This window comes from Siphateles boraxobius, unplaced genomic scaffold (assembly GCF_051911475.1).
Source record: "Siphateles boraxobius isolate OS27281-9 unplaced genomic scaffold, OSU_SipBor_1 13, whole genome shotgun sequence".
In the NCBI taxonomy this organism is placed as follows: domain Eukaryota; kingdom Metazoa; phylum Chordata; class Actinopteri; order Cypriniformes; family Leuciscidae; genus Siphateles; species Siphateles boraxobius.
Genome location: NW_027508733.1, coordinates 24,762,707 through 24,778,393, shown reverse-complemented (window position 1 = coordinate 24,778,393; position 15,687 = coordinate 24,762,707). Strand labels below are relative to the sequence as shown.

At 40.4% G+C, this 15,687-nt stretch overlaps 1 protein-coding gene across 2 annotated transcripts in view; it reads left to right on the top strand.

Annotated features, from left to right (window-relative positions):
- Positions 1-7,543, top strand: part of c3b.2 (complement component c3b, tandem duplicate 2) — a 30,472-nt gene extending 22,929 nt beyond the window's left edge. For both annotated transcript variants that reach the window (XM_077226731.1, XM_077226730.1), the window contains exons 34-42: positions 2,784-2,835; positions 2,927-3,014; positions 3,454-3,543; positions 3,635-3,740; positions 6,242-6,331; positions 6,407-6,487; positions 6,554-6,634; positions 6,858-7,005; positions 7,082-7,543. In XM_077226731.1, the coding sequence (XP_077082846.1) occupies positions 2,784-2,835; positions 2,927-3,014; positions 3,454-3,543; positions 3,635-3,740; positions 6,242-6,331; positions 6,407-6,487; positions 6,554-6,634; positions 6,858-7,005; positions 7,082-7,226 (881 nt within the window). In that variant the 3' untranslated portion in view covers positions 7,227-7,543. The remainder of the gene's footprint in view (positions 1-2,783; positions 2,836-2,926; positions 3,015-3,453; positions 3,544-3,634; positions 3,741-6,241; positions 6,332-6,406; positions 6,488-6,553; positions 6,635-6,857; positions 7,006-7,081) is intronic.
- Positions 7,544-15,687: the final 8,144 nt, after the last annotated feature.

Sequence of the window (15,687 nt, the reverse complement as noted above, 5' to 3'; positions counted from 1 at the left end):
CCTGAATGACTCCACTGCTTCCACAGTGCTGTTCATGATGGTGAGTGGGGGGAGTGCTGGCCTGTTCCTCCTGAAGTCCACGATCATCTCCACTGTTTTGAGCGTGTTCAGCTCAAGGTTGTTGTAACTGCACCAGGCAGCCAGCTGTTCAACCTCCAGTCTGTAAGCAGACTCGTCACCGTTTTGGATGAGACCGATGACAGTGGTGTAGTCTGCAAATTTCAGGAGCTTGACAGAGGGGTCTTTAGAAGTGCAGTCATTAGTGTACAGGGAGAAGAGCAGTGGGGAGAGAACGCACCCTTGGGGGGCTCCGGTGCTGATTGTGAGTGTCTTGGATGTGTGTTTCCCCAGTCTCACTCGCTGCTGCCGGTCCGTCAGGAAGCTGGTGATCCACTGACAGATCGAGGATGGTATGGAGAGCTGGGTCAGTTTGGCTGTGAGAAGACCAGGCATGATGGTATTGAAGGCCGAACTGAAGTCCACAAAGAGGATCCTTGCATAAGTCCCTGGTCTGTCGAGATGTTGCAGGATATAATGCAGTCCCATGTTGACTGCATCATCCACAGACCTGTTTGCTCTGTAAGCAAACTGAAAGGGATCCAGCAGGGGTCCAGTGATGTCCTTCAGGTGGGCCAGCACCAGTCTTTCAAACGACTTCATGACCACAGACGTGAGAGCGACAGGTCTGTAGTCATTAAGTCCAGTGATTTTGGGTTTTTTGGGGACAGGAATGATAGTGGAGCGTTTGAAGCAGCAGGGAACTTCACACTGCTCCAATGATCTGTTGAAGATATGCGTGAAGACCGGGGCCAGTTGGTCAGCGCAGGCTTTTAAACAAGCAGATGAGATGCCGTCTGGGCCTGAGGCTTTCCTAGTCTTCTGTTTTTTGAAGACTCGGCTCACGTCCTCCACACAGACCTTAAGCTCAGGTTGGATGGCAGGAGGGGGGAGTGATAATTGGAGTGCAGGAGGTGATGCTGAATGTGTGAAGTGCAGATCAGACCGGGTGTGTGGTGTGAATGAGGGCTTTTCAAACCGGCAGTAAAATGAATTTAAATCGTCAGCCAGGTGTTGATTGTCCACAGATCGAGGGGATGGTGACTTGTAGTTGGTGATGTTCCTCAGGCCATTCCAGACTGATGATGGGTCGTTGGATGAAAACTGTTTTTTCAGTTTATCAGAGTAGTTGCTTTTAGCAACTCTGATCTCCTTTGTCAATCTGTTTCTGGCCTGGTTATACAAGATTTTATCCCCACTTCTGTAAGCATCCTCTTGGCATGACGAAGGTGTTTGAGTTTCCCAGTAAACCATGGTTTATCATTAGTGAATGATAAGAATGTCCTGGTAGGAATGCATGTATCCTTACAGAAACTTATATATGATGTTACAGTATCTGTGAGCTCATCCAGATCATTGGTAGCAGCTTCAAAAACAGTCCAATCAGTGCAATCAAAGCAGGCCTGTAGATTCTGCTCTGCTTCATTAGTCCATCTTTTAACAGTCCTTATTACAGGTTTAGCTGATTTCAGTTTCTGCCTGTAGGTCGGTATGAGATGAACCAAACAGTGATCAGAGAGCCCCAAAGCTGCCCGTGGGACGGAGTGATACGCATTTCCTATTGTGGTGTAACAGTGGTCCAGTATATTACTGTCTCTGGTGGGACATGTAACGTGCTGTCTGTATTTTGGTAGTTCACGGGAAAGATTTGCTTTGTTAAAATCCCCAAGAATGATTAAAAGAGAGTCTGGGTACCTTTGTTCCGTTTCAGATATTTGTTCAGCCAGCTGTTGTAGCGCCGCGCTCACGCACGCGTCTGGAGGGATGTAAACATTCACGAGAATGAAAGAGGAAAATTCCCGAGGCGAGTAGAAGGGTTTACAGTTTATGAAATGTGCCTCTAAATTAGGAGAGCACATCTTCTTCAGTGTTGTTACATCTGAACACCAACTTTCGTTAATGTAGAAACACAATCCACCACCTCTCGTTTTCCCCGTTAGCTCCGCGATGCGATCCGCTCGGAACAGCTGGAAGCCCGGCAGATGTATTGCTTTGTCCGGTATGGCTTCACTCAGCCAGGTTTCAGTGAAGCACAAAGCAGCAGAGTTTAAAAAATCCTTGTTAGTGTGGGTGAGGAGAAGAAGTTCATCCGTTTTGTTAGGAAGGGATCGGAGATTCGCGAGATGAATACTGGGGAGTGCAGTGCCCAGGCCGCGCTCGCGGAGTTTAACCAGCGCGCCGGCTCGCTTCCCGCGTTTGCGTCTGAACGCGCGTTTGAACAACACCGCTGTCCCTCCGATGAGAATGTCCAGCAAAACGTCCGAATAATCAAAAACTGTATAGAAGGTTTCTGGTGTGTGTTTCCTAATGTCCAGTAGTTCGTCTTTGGTGAAACTGATAGGAAAAGAATGACTAAACGCAGAAGAAACGAACAAAAACAACACAATAGCTGGAGAGCTCCACACCGAGGCAGCCATCCGCGGCGCCATCTTGATAGATAGTGAAACTTGGGTATCAAAACGATCGCCAAGCTTCCCAGTGGTAAATACGACTTGAGAGAATTTTTAACTAGTATACTCGTATTTACGATAATTCTGATTAGCATGTGAAGGCAGCATATGAACATTAAAATAAAGTGTTACCTGGCATTATATCAGTTAATGAAATATTTGTTTACTGTGTAAATATACATTCAATCTGTAAAACTGAAAATGTTGCTACGCTTTTTTTAACTGTAAAGGTCTGGTAACAGTTTTCCATTAAGATCACTCTTTGGTCCATTTTAGAAAAAACCCCACCAGATGTAGAAAAATCCTACAGACTCAATATCCACGTGAGGTAAGTGCTTGTATGCAGGTAGATATCTTTTTTTTTTTTGCTAGGACATATTATTATGGTTTCCACAATTCTCTGCTTTGCACCCCTAAAGGGCTCTGGAGGGACGTCAAGTGAGGATGGTTATTCTGGACATCGGCCTGCCCACCGGCTTTGAGCCTGAAAACTCAGATTTAGAGTTGGTAAGACCAGCCTCGTGACATAATGTGGCATTACATTAGCGATGAAAAGCTCTTGAAAGCTCTAATTTAGGCAGCCTTACATACATCTATCATGGAGAATACAATCCCATAATGCATTGCTACAAGCTACATCCAAGATGGTTGAAAAAATCATGAAAATAAGTTGATGTTGATTAAAAATATCATGATTTTTTTCATTCAACACACCAGTTGGCTTTTCTATCCAATATTTTTGTTGCTTTGTATTTTTATGGAGTATTGTGTTTTAAGCTTAGCAACATGCTAACGCTGAACTCTATTGGAATCAACTGTGAGTTGAGTATTTATGTTGCACGCAGTTTCTGATGTAGGCAGCTACCTACATAGAACGCATGCAGCAAGGCAAGTCATCAGGTTCTAGAAGTGATAATATCAGTGTTGTTTTTTTGTTTGTTTTTAGCTTAAAAATTCAGTGGACCGCTACATTAACAACTTCCAAGTGGTGGACAACCTGAGTGACAGAGGATCCCTCATAATCCACTTGTTTAAGGTAACCTTAACCCTTAAAGTTCATACTTGTTTACTATGATGTAAATGAAGGCAATATTGAATATTTGTCTTTGTATGAATGACCCGGACAGGTGTCCAGTACTGAGACGGACATGATCTCATTCAGACTGCACCAGAAATTTAAAGTGGGGCTCCTTCAGCCTTCCACTGTCACAGTTTACCAGTACTACAACAAAGGTTTGTGAAGTTATACTACTAATCTACACCGTTAAGTATTAAACTTGACCTCTGAACTCATCTCACATTGTTTCTGCTACTGGCATGAATAACTCAAACGCCTTGCTATTCACACAGAAGGCATTTTCGCAGGTAAAAAGTGAGAGGTATGAAAGAAAAATGGAATGAAGAAAAAACAATGTCTGTAACAAGTTTCTGTTAAATGTTGAGCTTCTTTTAACTTGAGCACCACTGTAAGCAGCCAAGTCTTTTACTCAAAGCAGCTGAGGGCTGCTGGACGGTGCTTGTTAATGGACGCGCACAAGTTAATATGCTTACATTGTAGATTTATTTGACCGTGACTGGTCTTCATTTATAGAAAGTAAGAGTCCAACAAACAGTCAATAAATCCACAGTTATTCACCAGTACAGATTTCCTACTGCACAGCGTGGCACAGCATAACTTAGCGTAGCATAGCGGTCAAAAAACTGTGTGCACCTTCCCTCCAGCAACACCTGTCACCTGTAGGAAGGTTCCTACCTATATTCAGTAACCAATTACCCAAATAGAGACCCCCTAATGCATCGGTTCCCAACAGGGGGGTCGCGGCCCACAAGGGGGCCTCAGCGAGCTCTGTGGGGGGTCGCGTCATATATTGAAAAGTTTGGAGCAATGAGCATTAAATAAAAGTCCTTAACTTTTTCCTGTTCAAAATATATATAATGAGCGAGTTCATCATGAATCCATCAATCCGTGCTTTTGTCTTATCCTGAACCACTATCGTACACCTATAATAAGTGTTTACATTGGGACTATTTTACACTGGTTCAGATCGCTGCCGCTGCGGAGTAGCCCAGTACCTGCGTGACTCGTCATAGACGTACCCATAGATATCATATAGAGACTAGATTCCCTATTGGCCGCTGTGGCGCAAGAAATGCGGCCGCCAACCTAAACCGATCATGCTCCTATTTGCGTTGCATAGCAGCAGTAGATGCCAGAGCACTGTGCAGCATATTCCTGCTCAAATCGGCAGACCATCACTCGGGGATTACTTTTCACAAGTAAGATTTAACATTTAACATTACCGTACTATTGGTTGTATTTTGTGAACAAAATATTCAATTGTTCCTGTATCGTAGCTACGTGTATGACCTTTGCAGCAAAAAAACCCGCGTGAAAATCAGTTCGGTATTCAGTGAGATATGATTAATTAAATGCGCTGGCAGCTCATTGCACCTGCCAAACAGATTACACTGACCGGAGCGGGTGACCGGTTTAAGATGGCGGCCCCACGGCTCGTCTGCGCCAATAGGCAGTAGCGGTCGATAGGGTGTCTATCTATATGATGTCTATGGACGTACCTATGTAACGGAGGCCAGCTAGTAGTTGTTGTGCGAGTAAACCTCACTCCTCTGATCTCAATAGGCGCTCTGGCGACAGATGCTAGAGGCTGCAGTCTTTAGCCTCCTTGTTAGAGCGCCTGACTCTCATGCCGGAGACCCGGGTTCGAGGCCCGCTTGGAGCGGGTCAAGTGGGACCCGGGTGGAGGGGTTACACCTACATAGAGAAGTAGTTCCGGCTACAATGTTCTTCCGAAAGACGCGTTATTCTGTTAATAAACGCAAGTTTACTATCGCTCGCTAAAGCGCCAAAAACGTAAAACAATAAAGCCTCACATTGATAAAGCCTCACAAATAACTTGCAAGTATTGAGGCCCCAGACAGCAGTCATTTAGTAATAGCCTATATTCTTTCTTTTTATACCTACACACCAGTGGGAATATTTTTGGTTTTGCATTTCAAATAGGGCCAATATATAGGCTTCTCCTAGGCTTTAAATTACAAAGGGCCTACTGATGTTTTTGTTATTGTATTTTCAATATTATAGGCTATTATTTGTGCATAAACATATCTGGTTATAGTAAACATACCGTTTGTTTGAAAACAACATATTTTGTCATCCTTGCTGCAAGCTTACAAGAGCGATAATATCATTAAATGTGAAGGGGGGCCCTAATATATTTTATTGGGAAAAAGGGGGTCTCAGACAAAAAAAGTTTGGGAACCAATGCCCTAATGGACACACACTTACATACGAGGTTTAAATAAAGACAAAATGGAACCACATTTGTTTACACTTTATTTTAAGGTGCCGTTAGTTACATTGTGCTTACTCAAATACGTACTAAATAATAATAAACAACATGTACTTATAGAGTTACACCTTAACATTGACAAAAAAAGTAATAAAAAAAAAGTTATCTTGCCCTCCCCTTGTTGGCTCACGAACCCCAATTTGAAAACCCGTTTAATCTGATGAATGCTTTGGATTCCCGCTCAAGACATGTGAAAAATAGATCATTACGAATTCGTTCCCATGACTTATTAGGCAGGTTAAATTACTTTGTTTCCCTGTTTTAGTAAATCATGGCCACGTTGTACTAATTAAATCACTCATTTTAAATGAGTTAAATTCTGGCCACATGGTGTGATCGTGATTATGATCTGTGTCCTGTCAGATAAGCGCTGTAGCAGATTCTACTCTCCTCCTGAAGACCAACAGCAGCTCGATCAGATCTGCAAAGACGACGTGTGCCGCTGCTCACAGGGTCGGTTCAGCAGGACATCTTTATGTTTTCTATCAACTTTTCAACTTTAACCAGTTATAAAACTTTCTCTCATAGGTGACTGTTGTGTAGTGAAAGACTCCTTGTCTTTTGGCCAAGAACAGAGGAAGGCTGCTGTATGCAATGGATTACATCATGGTAAAGGGAAAAAATGAATTACATCGTGATGTCACCATCTTCTCAATAAATGTGTCTTTTCTTCAGCCTACAGGGTCAAACTGATCAGCGCCAGCCACAGTCACTATGACCAGTACGAGATGGAGATTGTGCAGGTTATCAAAGAGGGTACGTCTACTACACTCTTAAAGGGGACCTATTATGCCCTTTTACAAAATCTTGATTTTAAGAATCCTACATTTCCACTATAAAAAGAACCTTTTGCATTACGGAAAGGTTCCATGGATGTTAAAGGTTGTTCACGAAATCATAGATGCCAATAAAGAACCTTTATTTTTAAGAGTCTTATCTAACCTGCCTCACGTACCTCCATACATTTCTGTTTGTGTAGGGACGGAAGAAGGTCTGATGGAGAAGGAAAGGAGAATGTTCCTCTCTCATGCGAGCTGTAGGACAGGGCTTGGGTTGAGAGAGGGTCAGGACTATCTGATCATTGGGCCGATCGCTGATGTTTGGCAAGCAGGAAGCACGTCCAACAGGTGAGGAGCATTATAGCACTGGAAATGTACATGTCAGGGTCTGTATTTGACTATCCGCTCACGGTTTTCCTCTTAGGTATGTGTATACGCTGGGTAAAGACACGTGGGTGGAGCGCTGGCCGGCTGAGTCTGAATGCGCTGCTGGATCTCCACTGCTGGTGAAATGCGACGAGCTGAAGAGCTTCGCAACGGCACTGACTGAAAGCGGCTGTCAGTCTTGAGACAAATGCTATTCTTTGAATATACTGATGTTTTTTTTTTGGTTTCACGGAAAAAATGTGTTATTGCTAGTAAATTTCTCAATTAATTACAAAGAAACTACAAGTAGACATAGAGAGACTTGAAATAGTATTTTCTTGTAAAATATACTCCAATAATCTTTTTGTTTACAACTTTGAAAATGCATGCGTGTAAAAAAACAACTACCAAAGAAATGCAATCATTTAATGCTTAATCTGTACCAGAATGTTAACAAAAACAACAACTAATACCCTGATGTCATATTATACTGTATATCATTGATAAAAGTGTTACAGAACTGTGCTGTTGAATGTTTTTTTGTTTAGTTTAGAAACAGTATAATATGCGCCTGTAGACTGAACATGCAATAGGTATGTGCATGATGTCACCGTTTCACAAATTCATGTTATTGTAGTTTAATCTGAGAAAATAATGTTTTTGTTTTTAAAAACTTGCACTTTGAAACCAATTGTCAGAAGTTTGCGTTTTCAGGCCCCTTTTCTGTTTTTAGTACATCATTGTTCTGTAAACTTACTCTTTGTCAACGTGGCCACAATTGAACTTAAAGGGATAGTTCACCCAAAAATGAAAATTTGCTTAAAACAAGGGAATGATTTAAAAAAACGTGGCCACAATTTAGGGAATGAATAAATATGGTGTGGCCATAATTGAACTAAAACAAGGGAATTGCTTAATAAAACATGGCCATGAATAAGTTATTGGAACAAATTCTGAATATGTGCCCCGATATCTATTTCTGCGGTGCTCCATAATACGCTGACAGCATGTTTAATCAGGCATGACAACAAATGTGTAAATCATGCAGTCCATCAACACCAGAGGGTGCCCTTTAACAAGTATTAGCTGACATATTCAAGCGAGATCCTTTCCAGTTATATTGTTAAAAGAGTCGGACATGACTATTTTAATAATGAAAAAAAATCTTAAGGTGTAATTCATTTTAAATCACACTTTCGAAGACATGTTCAAGGGTTTCCTTACATATCCACACACGCAGACGCAATCATAAGAGACTGTGTGTGAGTGTGTGAAAGACCCTGAGAGCTTAATATCTAGTCATAACACAGAGGAAGCAAGAGACAATCTTCCCGCCAGCTCAAACTGAAGGGCACTGCGAGAGAGACCTCCTGTTTTATTATATTTACAGTAACAGTATGTCCTCATTCACCAGCTCAACATGCTGCGGTGCCATTACAAACCAGGCAAGAAGCCAAAGGGACAATTACTGCCAGCATTACACACACACACACACCTTCCTTGGCTCATCTCATGCGCCCCTTCATCTCCACTCACCTGCCAGCTTTTTAAGTACCAACAGGTGTGCAGTTCAAAGATAACCTGTGCGGTTAAGCCAAACCCGGTTTATCTAAGATAAACCATGACTGAGTTATGCATGATAAAAAATAAAAAAGATATATGTAAAAATATTAGTTTTTTTCTTTTTGTGTGTGTGTGTGTGTGTGTGTGTGTGTGTGGAGAGAGTGTTTCACAGTACTTATAAGTCTGGTTCTTGGTATTAAAATTCAGACCTGATTTACCGTCTTTCACCCACGTGTTCCTATAACATGATCAACATTTACCTTTAGTATCCCTCCACTCTTCTTCAGAGTGATGGAGAGACACTTAATAGTATTTTCCTAACAGGCTGTTCCTGTAAGCCATTCCATCTGACACTCACAAGCACAGGCATGCACTCTCAGCGCTCACACTCGACATAAACACACTCATACCATCATTACTGCACTGTAATCCACCGTGGATTCTCTGATCTTTGAGATCTGAGAGGTACATGCATGCGTATATGGTCCGCAGCTACTCATGTACCAAAATCTCATACACTTTTACATCAAAAGAAAGTGAACTACACACATATACTGTATGTATATATGAAGCTTGACACTGTCATCCTGGAATATGGCCATGATGTTTCTTCATACATGGTTGTTTAAGAAATGAAAAGCTACACACTCTATCAGTTAGGGTTAGAAGAACTGTTGCCAAACACATCACATGCTAGAAACATCATAATCACTGCAATAAAGATCGTGTCATTTAAATGCAAACAGCTACTTTTCCCCCTGTAGGCCTATGTGTAAAACATTTATATATTTTTTTGTTGTAACAAATTATATTAATCTTTCAGTATTCTTGCAATATTTGAGTAGGCCTATATCTTGGTATTTAAAAAAGAGAACATTTATTTTTAATTATTATTATCATTATATAATGTATTTATTTTTTTACAATTTTTTACATTTTATATTTATATTCTAAAATGTTTATATTTTTCAGCCATTTTACAGTATGTGTTTTTAAAACTTCTTTATACACTAGGCCTAATTTTATACTACATATATTAAAAAAATTATATTCTTGTCACAATTTTTGTGAATCTTTGAGTAGACCTACATCCCGTTTTTAATTAAAATGGCATAAAGGAGAAAAAACATAAAATAAAATAATGTTAAAAATAAAATATAGGCTATGATTTTTATGTTCCAATACAACAATAAGTACTAATAAACAGTGCTTACATACAAATATTTTCATTTTATACTATTATTTTAAAGTGGCAAGGGATTTCCATGAACATTTCTGAACGGTGATTCAATGATGCACTCGCATCAGCGTTTTGAACAGATTCATTTAAATGTTTAGTTTAAAACTAAATGTCCGTTTAAATCAGAGATGCTATGAAAAATCTTTTTCTTAATGCCAAATATCTAAATGCTCAACATAGGCCTACTGTTCCAAAACATCATGGGGAAAAAAATATTAAAATACAATCATCAACATAAGATATGATATTTCAGAAATGATCAATAAATCACTGTGAGAAAGATGACTTTCGTGCATATTCTCATCAGTGCACCTGTCTTTAGAATGCAATGTTTGCACTGCCATCATAACTACTTCTTTTTCACACATGCTCACTGTGTTTTTAAACAGTCTCATAGAAAGCTTGGGATAGGCAGCGAGGCCTTTTTGATCTATTATTGTGGCTTCAAACGAAGCAACTCAAATAGCCCACCTGCACAGGTGTGTGTGGGCATGTGCGTGTGTTTGTCTGTGTATTTAAGAGAAGCGTCATCATCTGACCGCGAGTTCCCTTTCCTTTAGGCCCCACGTGCTGCGCTACTAAAAAGATGAATCACTCCCTAATGAGGGGGTTTCTCTGCACTGATGATGTCACCTATAGCGGTAGCTCTCTCACTCTCTCTCACTCTCTCTCTCTCTCTCTCTCTCTCTCTCTCTCTCTCTCTCTCTCTCTCTCTCTCTCTCTCTCTCTCTCTCCCACACTCACACACGTTAAATGTAAAGAGAGAACAATACTGTCCTCCTTTCCCGCCAATAGCTGCATATTAAAGTCGAGGGAAGACTGGAAGCATTGTGTGTTCGGATAAAAATGAGCTCATTATTCCAGTGAGTAACACTTCACGCCTTTCTCTTTCCTCTCTGTAAGACTCTGCGGCTAAGCGATACAACTCAGACAATGCTATTCGCAAAGCTCCTGTTTGCGCATGCGCATGTGACCGCATTGCTAATTTGCACTAATCTTGCGTGTAAAAAAGTACAACAACCCAGGCAGATCATGAATTTCGTCATTGCATTGCACTGGTGTGTACTGTATGGTTTATTCTTTCTTTGAACAATTTCATTCATCCTAATGAGAGCATGAAACAGGTGTGGCTTAAAAACAGATGTGGAAGATCAAATGCGGGCTTGTCAGTGTTTGTCAATTAACTGAGGAAATTAATTATGCCAGATGGAATCTTGTGTTCTGTGTAACTTTCGAAAATAATGATTAATAAATATTTTTCTTTTGTTTATAAAATGTTTGATTATACCTTCAATATCTAGACTTATTTTTAATACAAAACTTTTTCAAATAAATGCTGTTCTTTTGAACTTTCTATTCATCAAAGAATCCTGAAAAAAGTATCATCGTTTCCACATAAACAGTAAGGAGCACAACTATCTTCAACATTGATAATAATAATGCGAAATGTTTCTTGAGCAGCAAATCAGCATATTAGAATGATTTCTGAAGGATCATGTGACACTGAAGACTGGAGTAATGATGCTGAAAATTCAGCTTTGCCATCACAGGAATAAATTATGTCCTGAAATATAAATATAAATTGTAATGTTATGTAAGAATATTAATGTTTTTACTGTATTTTGATCAAATAAATGCAACCTTAATTAAAAGAACCAATCTCAAAAGCATTTAAAAATCATATTATTATGTCATAATTTGGCAGCAGGTATATTAGGCTAAGACATGACACACAGATCCATTATACTGTTACACATGCGTGTTCTTTCTCAACTGTTTACGCTCACTTAAAACATAACTGACTGTGTTTACCTGAATGCTTGCGAATACTAACATTTTGACATTATTTTGTGTGTATTTAACCGTTTAGTCCCTCCAGAAAAACGCGATTATGCGTTCGCTGAATTCAATGCATAATCAGCCAAAGTCCGCATATTCATGCGGGGCCGCATTTTTTCAAATACGCCGCACTTTCGCCACATAAATTGCCGATTTCCGTGCAAAATATGCGGGGCTTGCATGATTTCATAATCCTCGCATTTTCGTTGCAAAAAGTCACATATATCTTAGCAGAAAGTTGAAAAATGTTGCGTTAGCTTCACACAAGAGCAGCCATTTGCCCCTGTTTCCATGGGAACGTTATGAAGTGACGCAATTACGCGACGGGATAGCTCACAGCTGAAGTTATTGCAGAGACCAGACGGACTCACGGAGGCGATTGGCATCTCACAACTCGCTCTTTATTCCCAAATTGAACTCGTATAACTGTCTGTCACACGTTCTACCGTCAGATCGTTACTTAATAAACAAAATAAGATAAAAGAAATAGCATCAAACAGAAATTACCCGCACACATGGGGTGTTCGAGGCGCACATACAATATAACACTGGGACAGGTCAACAGGGAGCGCGCAGCTCTTAAAGGGGCCACACCTTATTTACACTCCTTACAGTCTGAAATAAAACAAGATGAGAAATTAAATATTCCCAGCACTTTCTATGATGTAGTATGCTTGCTTATCAAAGTAAATAATAAGAAATGACTCTTTACATTAAGGTAGTAGCCTAGTGAGAACAGGGTGTTGGGGGAATCACTTTTTTTCTCTTTTTCATCAAACCGCAGTTTTGCATAAATATCCCGCGTATTCCATCACATTTTTAAAGAAAACGGGCCGCATAATCAAGGAGTTTTGCCCGCAACAATCACAAAAAAACTCCCCGTTTTTCTGGAAGGACTGGTTTAAGCCCAATAAGCAGCGAAAAAGACAGATGTGGCTTTTAGAGGCTTTTGCATCGGAGGTCTTCATCTATATATATATATTTTCATTTTATTTAACATTTTAAATAACAGTCCCTTGTGAGTGTAAGCTTTAAATGTATGGAAAAGAGCAGGATGGACATTCTTAAAAATATCTCATTCCACAGAAGAGAGTAGCATTTGAAATTAGTAAATGATCACAGAATTTCTGTTTAAACAAAGCTCTAAATATAGATGAGAAGAATGAACAAGTGTTTCCTGTGAGTCGTTTGCAGGTGCTTGCTATACTGCCGCCGCTGATCTCACACACCAGATGCTTACTGACCCATCCGTCAACACTGAGTCCTGTTTACCCAAATACCTTCATCACTGTCACTCAGAGGAAGAGGGGAGAGGAAGGAGAGAGGAAGATGTGGGCCACTCAGCAGTGCTCGGCACATCTGCTCAGTGATAAACAGAACAATGCCACGGTGACCACTAATCTTACACACAAGATCAAGGACACGAAGAAAAAAAAAGACAACTACAGACAGAAAGCAGGGGGAAGCAATGAAAGAAAGAGCCTTTTGTTTTAGTATATAGAAGATGACTATAGTGCAGGAGATAAGGAATCAAAATGGAAAACAGGAAAGCACTTATCTATTTCCATGCTTCGGCTTTATCTATAAAACTCAGATTTAACAGATCGTTCAGATCTGGGGTCTGATGTATAAAGTTGCATAAGCACAAACTGTGTTGAAATGTACATATCAGGATTTATAGGCTACAGTGTCTTGTAGGCTAATGCTAAACACGGTAGTATCACATGGGTGAGAATATCCATATGGAAATGATATGCAGATGAGGTGATGCATAGTAAAACTAGGTGTCTTAGGGTGCTTTCACACCTGCCTCATTTAGTTCGGTTGAATCGCACTAGAGTTTCGTTTTCCCCCTTGGTGCGGTTCGTTAGGGCAGGTGTGAAAGCAGCAATCGCACTCGGGTGCGCACCAAAAGCGGACCAAGGGAGTTCTCGTTACGCATTCAAACGAACTCTGGAGTGGTTTGTTTGTGGTGAGAACGTGATCTGACCTCGAACAGACTCAACTGCCAAAGAACTGCGCATTTTTGGACTAAACCAGCTGCTGTAGTCAGCTGCACTGTGCATTATGGGATGAGGACTAATGTTTGTTGACAGTTTTCACTAGCATGGCAGCTCGTGGAGAAACGTGGAGTTCTGAGGAGGTGCGGAGCTGGAGCATCATTGAAATTGGGCCTGATGACCGTATTAGCTCCCTACTCTCCAAACTACAAACTATATAATACACTCATTAACATGCTTAATTACAATGGTGGTGTCAGTTGGTTTCAGAGTGTTCTAAATAGATTCTATTCCACCTAGACTTTTTATTTCAGAATTGGGTGATGTAAAGTTGCAATTGCGAGTTATAAAGTCAGAATTGCGTGATATAAAGTGGTAATTGTGTGTTATAAAGTCAGAACCGTTCGCTAAGACCCGCCCCCTTTAGTTACTGTTGCTATGTACGATAAGCCACGCCTCTCTCACGCAGTGAAAAATACATCGCGGAGCAGAGAGGACACTGACAACACACAGAGACAGGACAGACCAGGTTACTTTTGTGTACATGCCTATGATATGAAACAAAGTCTCGACTTTCAAATTTGGTCATTTTTTAAAGAAATTCAAACAATAAATACCATTTTGTGGCTCTTTAATGTCAAGTCAAGTCATCTTCATTTATATAGCGCTTTTAACAATATGGACTGTTTCAAAGCAGCTTTACAGTGATAATAGGAAATTAAAGTAACAGAGATTGTTTTGGCTTTACAGCAACTCTAGAATAAAGTATTGTCCAGCTAAAGTTAGTTTAGATTGATTCACTTCTGTCGCAACGATCATTAGTTATTAACTTAGGGGCCGCTAACACGATAGTGTTCTAACAGAAAACCTTTAATGCGATCCGGCCGCTGATTTGCATAAAACAGTGCTTAGTGTCTCTGAGAATTTTTTATCGTCTCTGCGTAGCCACGTGAATCGAAATTATCCCGGCAACGTTTTATCTGTACAGAGGTAAGGAGAAGGAGTCCTTCACAGGGGAGAGACTAGTTGACACTTCAGGACTGCGTTGTCGTCATGTCCAGGCGCAGGTCCTTCATCAGATCCGGATACGGCCTGGATCCGTATCTGACAGATCGGTGTAGAGCCTCAGTTAAAGCTTCTCGTGAACCGATCATCTCTTCCTTCTAGTTCATTTATAGCATCAAATAAACATGAATGAATATAAGAAGGAATGTTGGTTTAACCGCGTAACGTACACGTATTTTTCAAATTCAAATCCTCCAACGTTAATCTACTAACTCTCATGACTGATTTGTCGGACAAAAATGGCGGATGGCGGATTATGATTGGTCAGATCGCCTGTCAATCAAACTCCCTGCGAAGGGTCAATTGTGTGTTATAAACTCACAAATGCGAGAAATAAACAAAAAATTGTGACTTTTTCTTAGAATTGCCTGATTATATCTCGCAATTCTGAGTTTATAACACGCAATTTAGAGATATAAAAGTCAGAATTGCATGATATAAAGTCGCAATTGCGTGTTATAAAGTCAGAATTGTGAGATAAAAAGTCGCAATTATCTTTTAAAATGTTTTATTCTGTGGTGGAAACTTCCATACAGTAGGTATCATTTATGGACGTAGCACAAATTATGAAGAGATGATATGCAGAGAATTTTCACCTTTAGGGTGAAGCCCAAAGTATACTATGTTTTTTATGCATACTAGGCCAGTCAGGGGACCAGTTCTCCTCTGGCCAGACAAAATAATATAGTGTGGTTATAATTCCAGGCTTCATGACAAGTCAGATTGTGGATTGAAATAATTCAGAATATTAAATCCAGCTCCTTCTGATGCATCATGCCGGCATTTGGTGGGAGGAGTTGTTGAAATCACTAACCATGCACCCATAGCAAACACCACTAATGATTTAACATACTTCGGTCAATAACTGTGCATGTGCGAATGCTGTAAGATAGAGACTTGGCCTTGCACAATGCAGATAAGGTTGAAACACGCTGTTCCTAAAAGTAAGGGCATTCC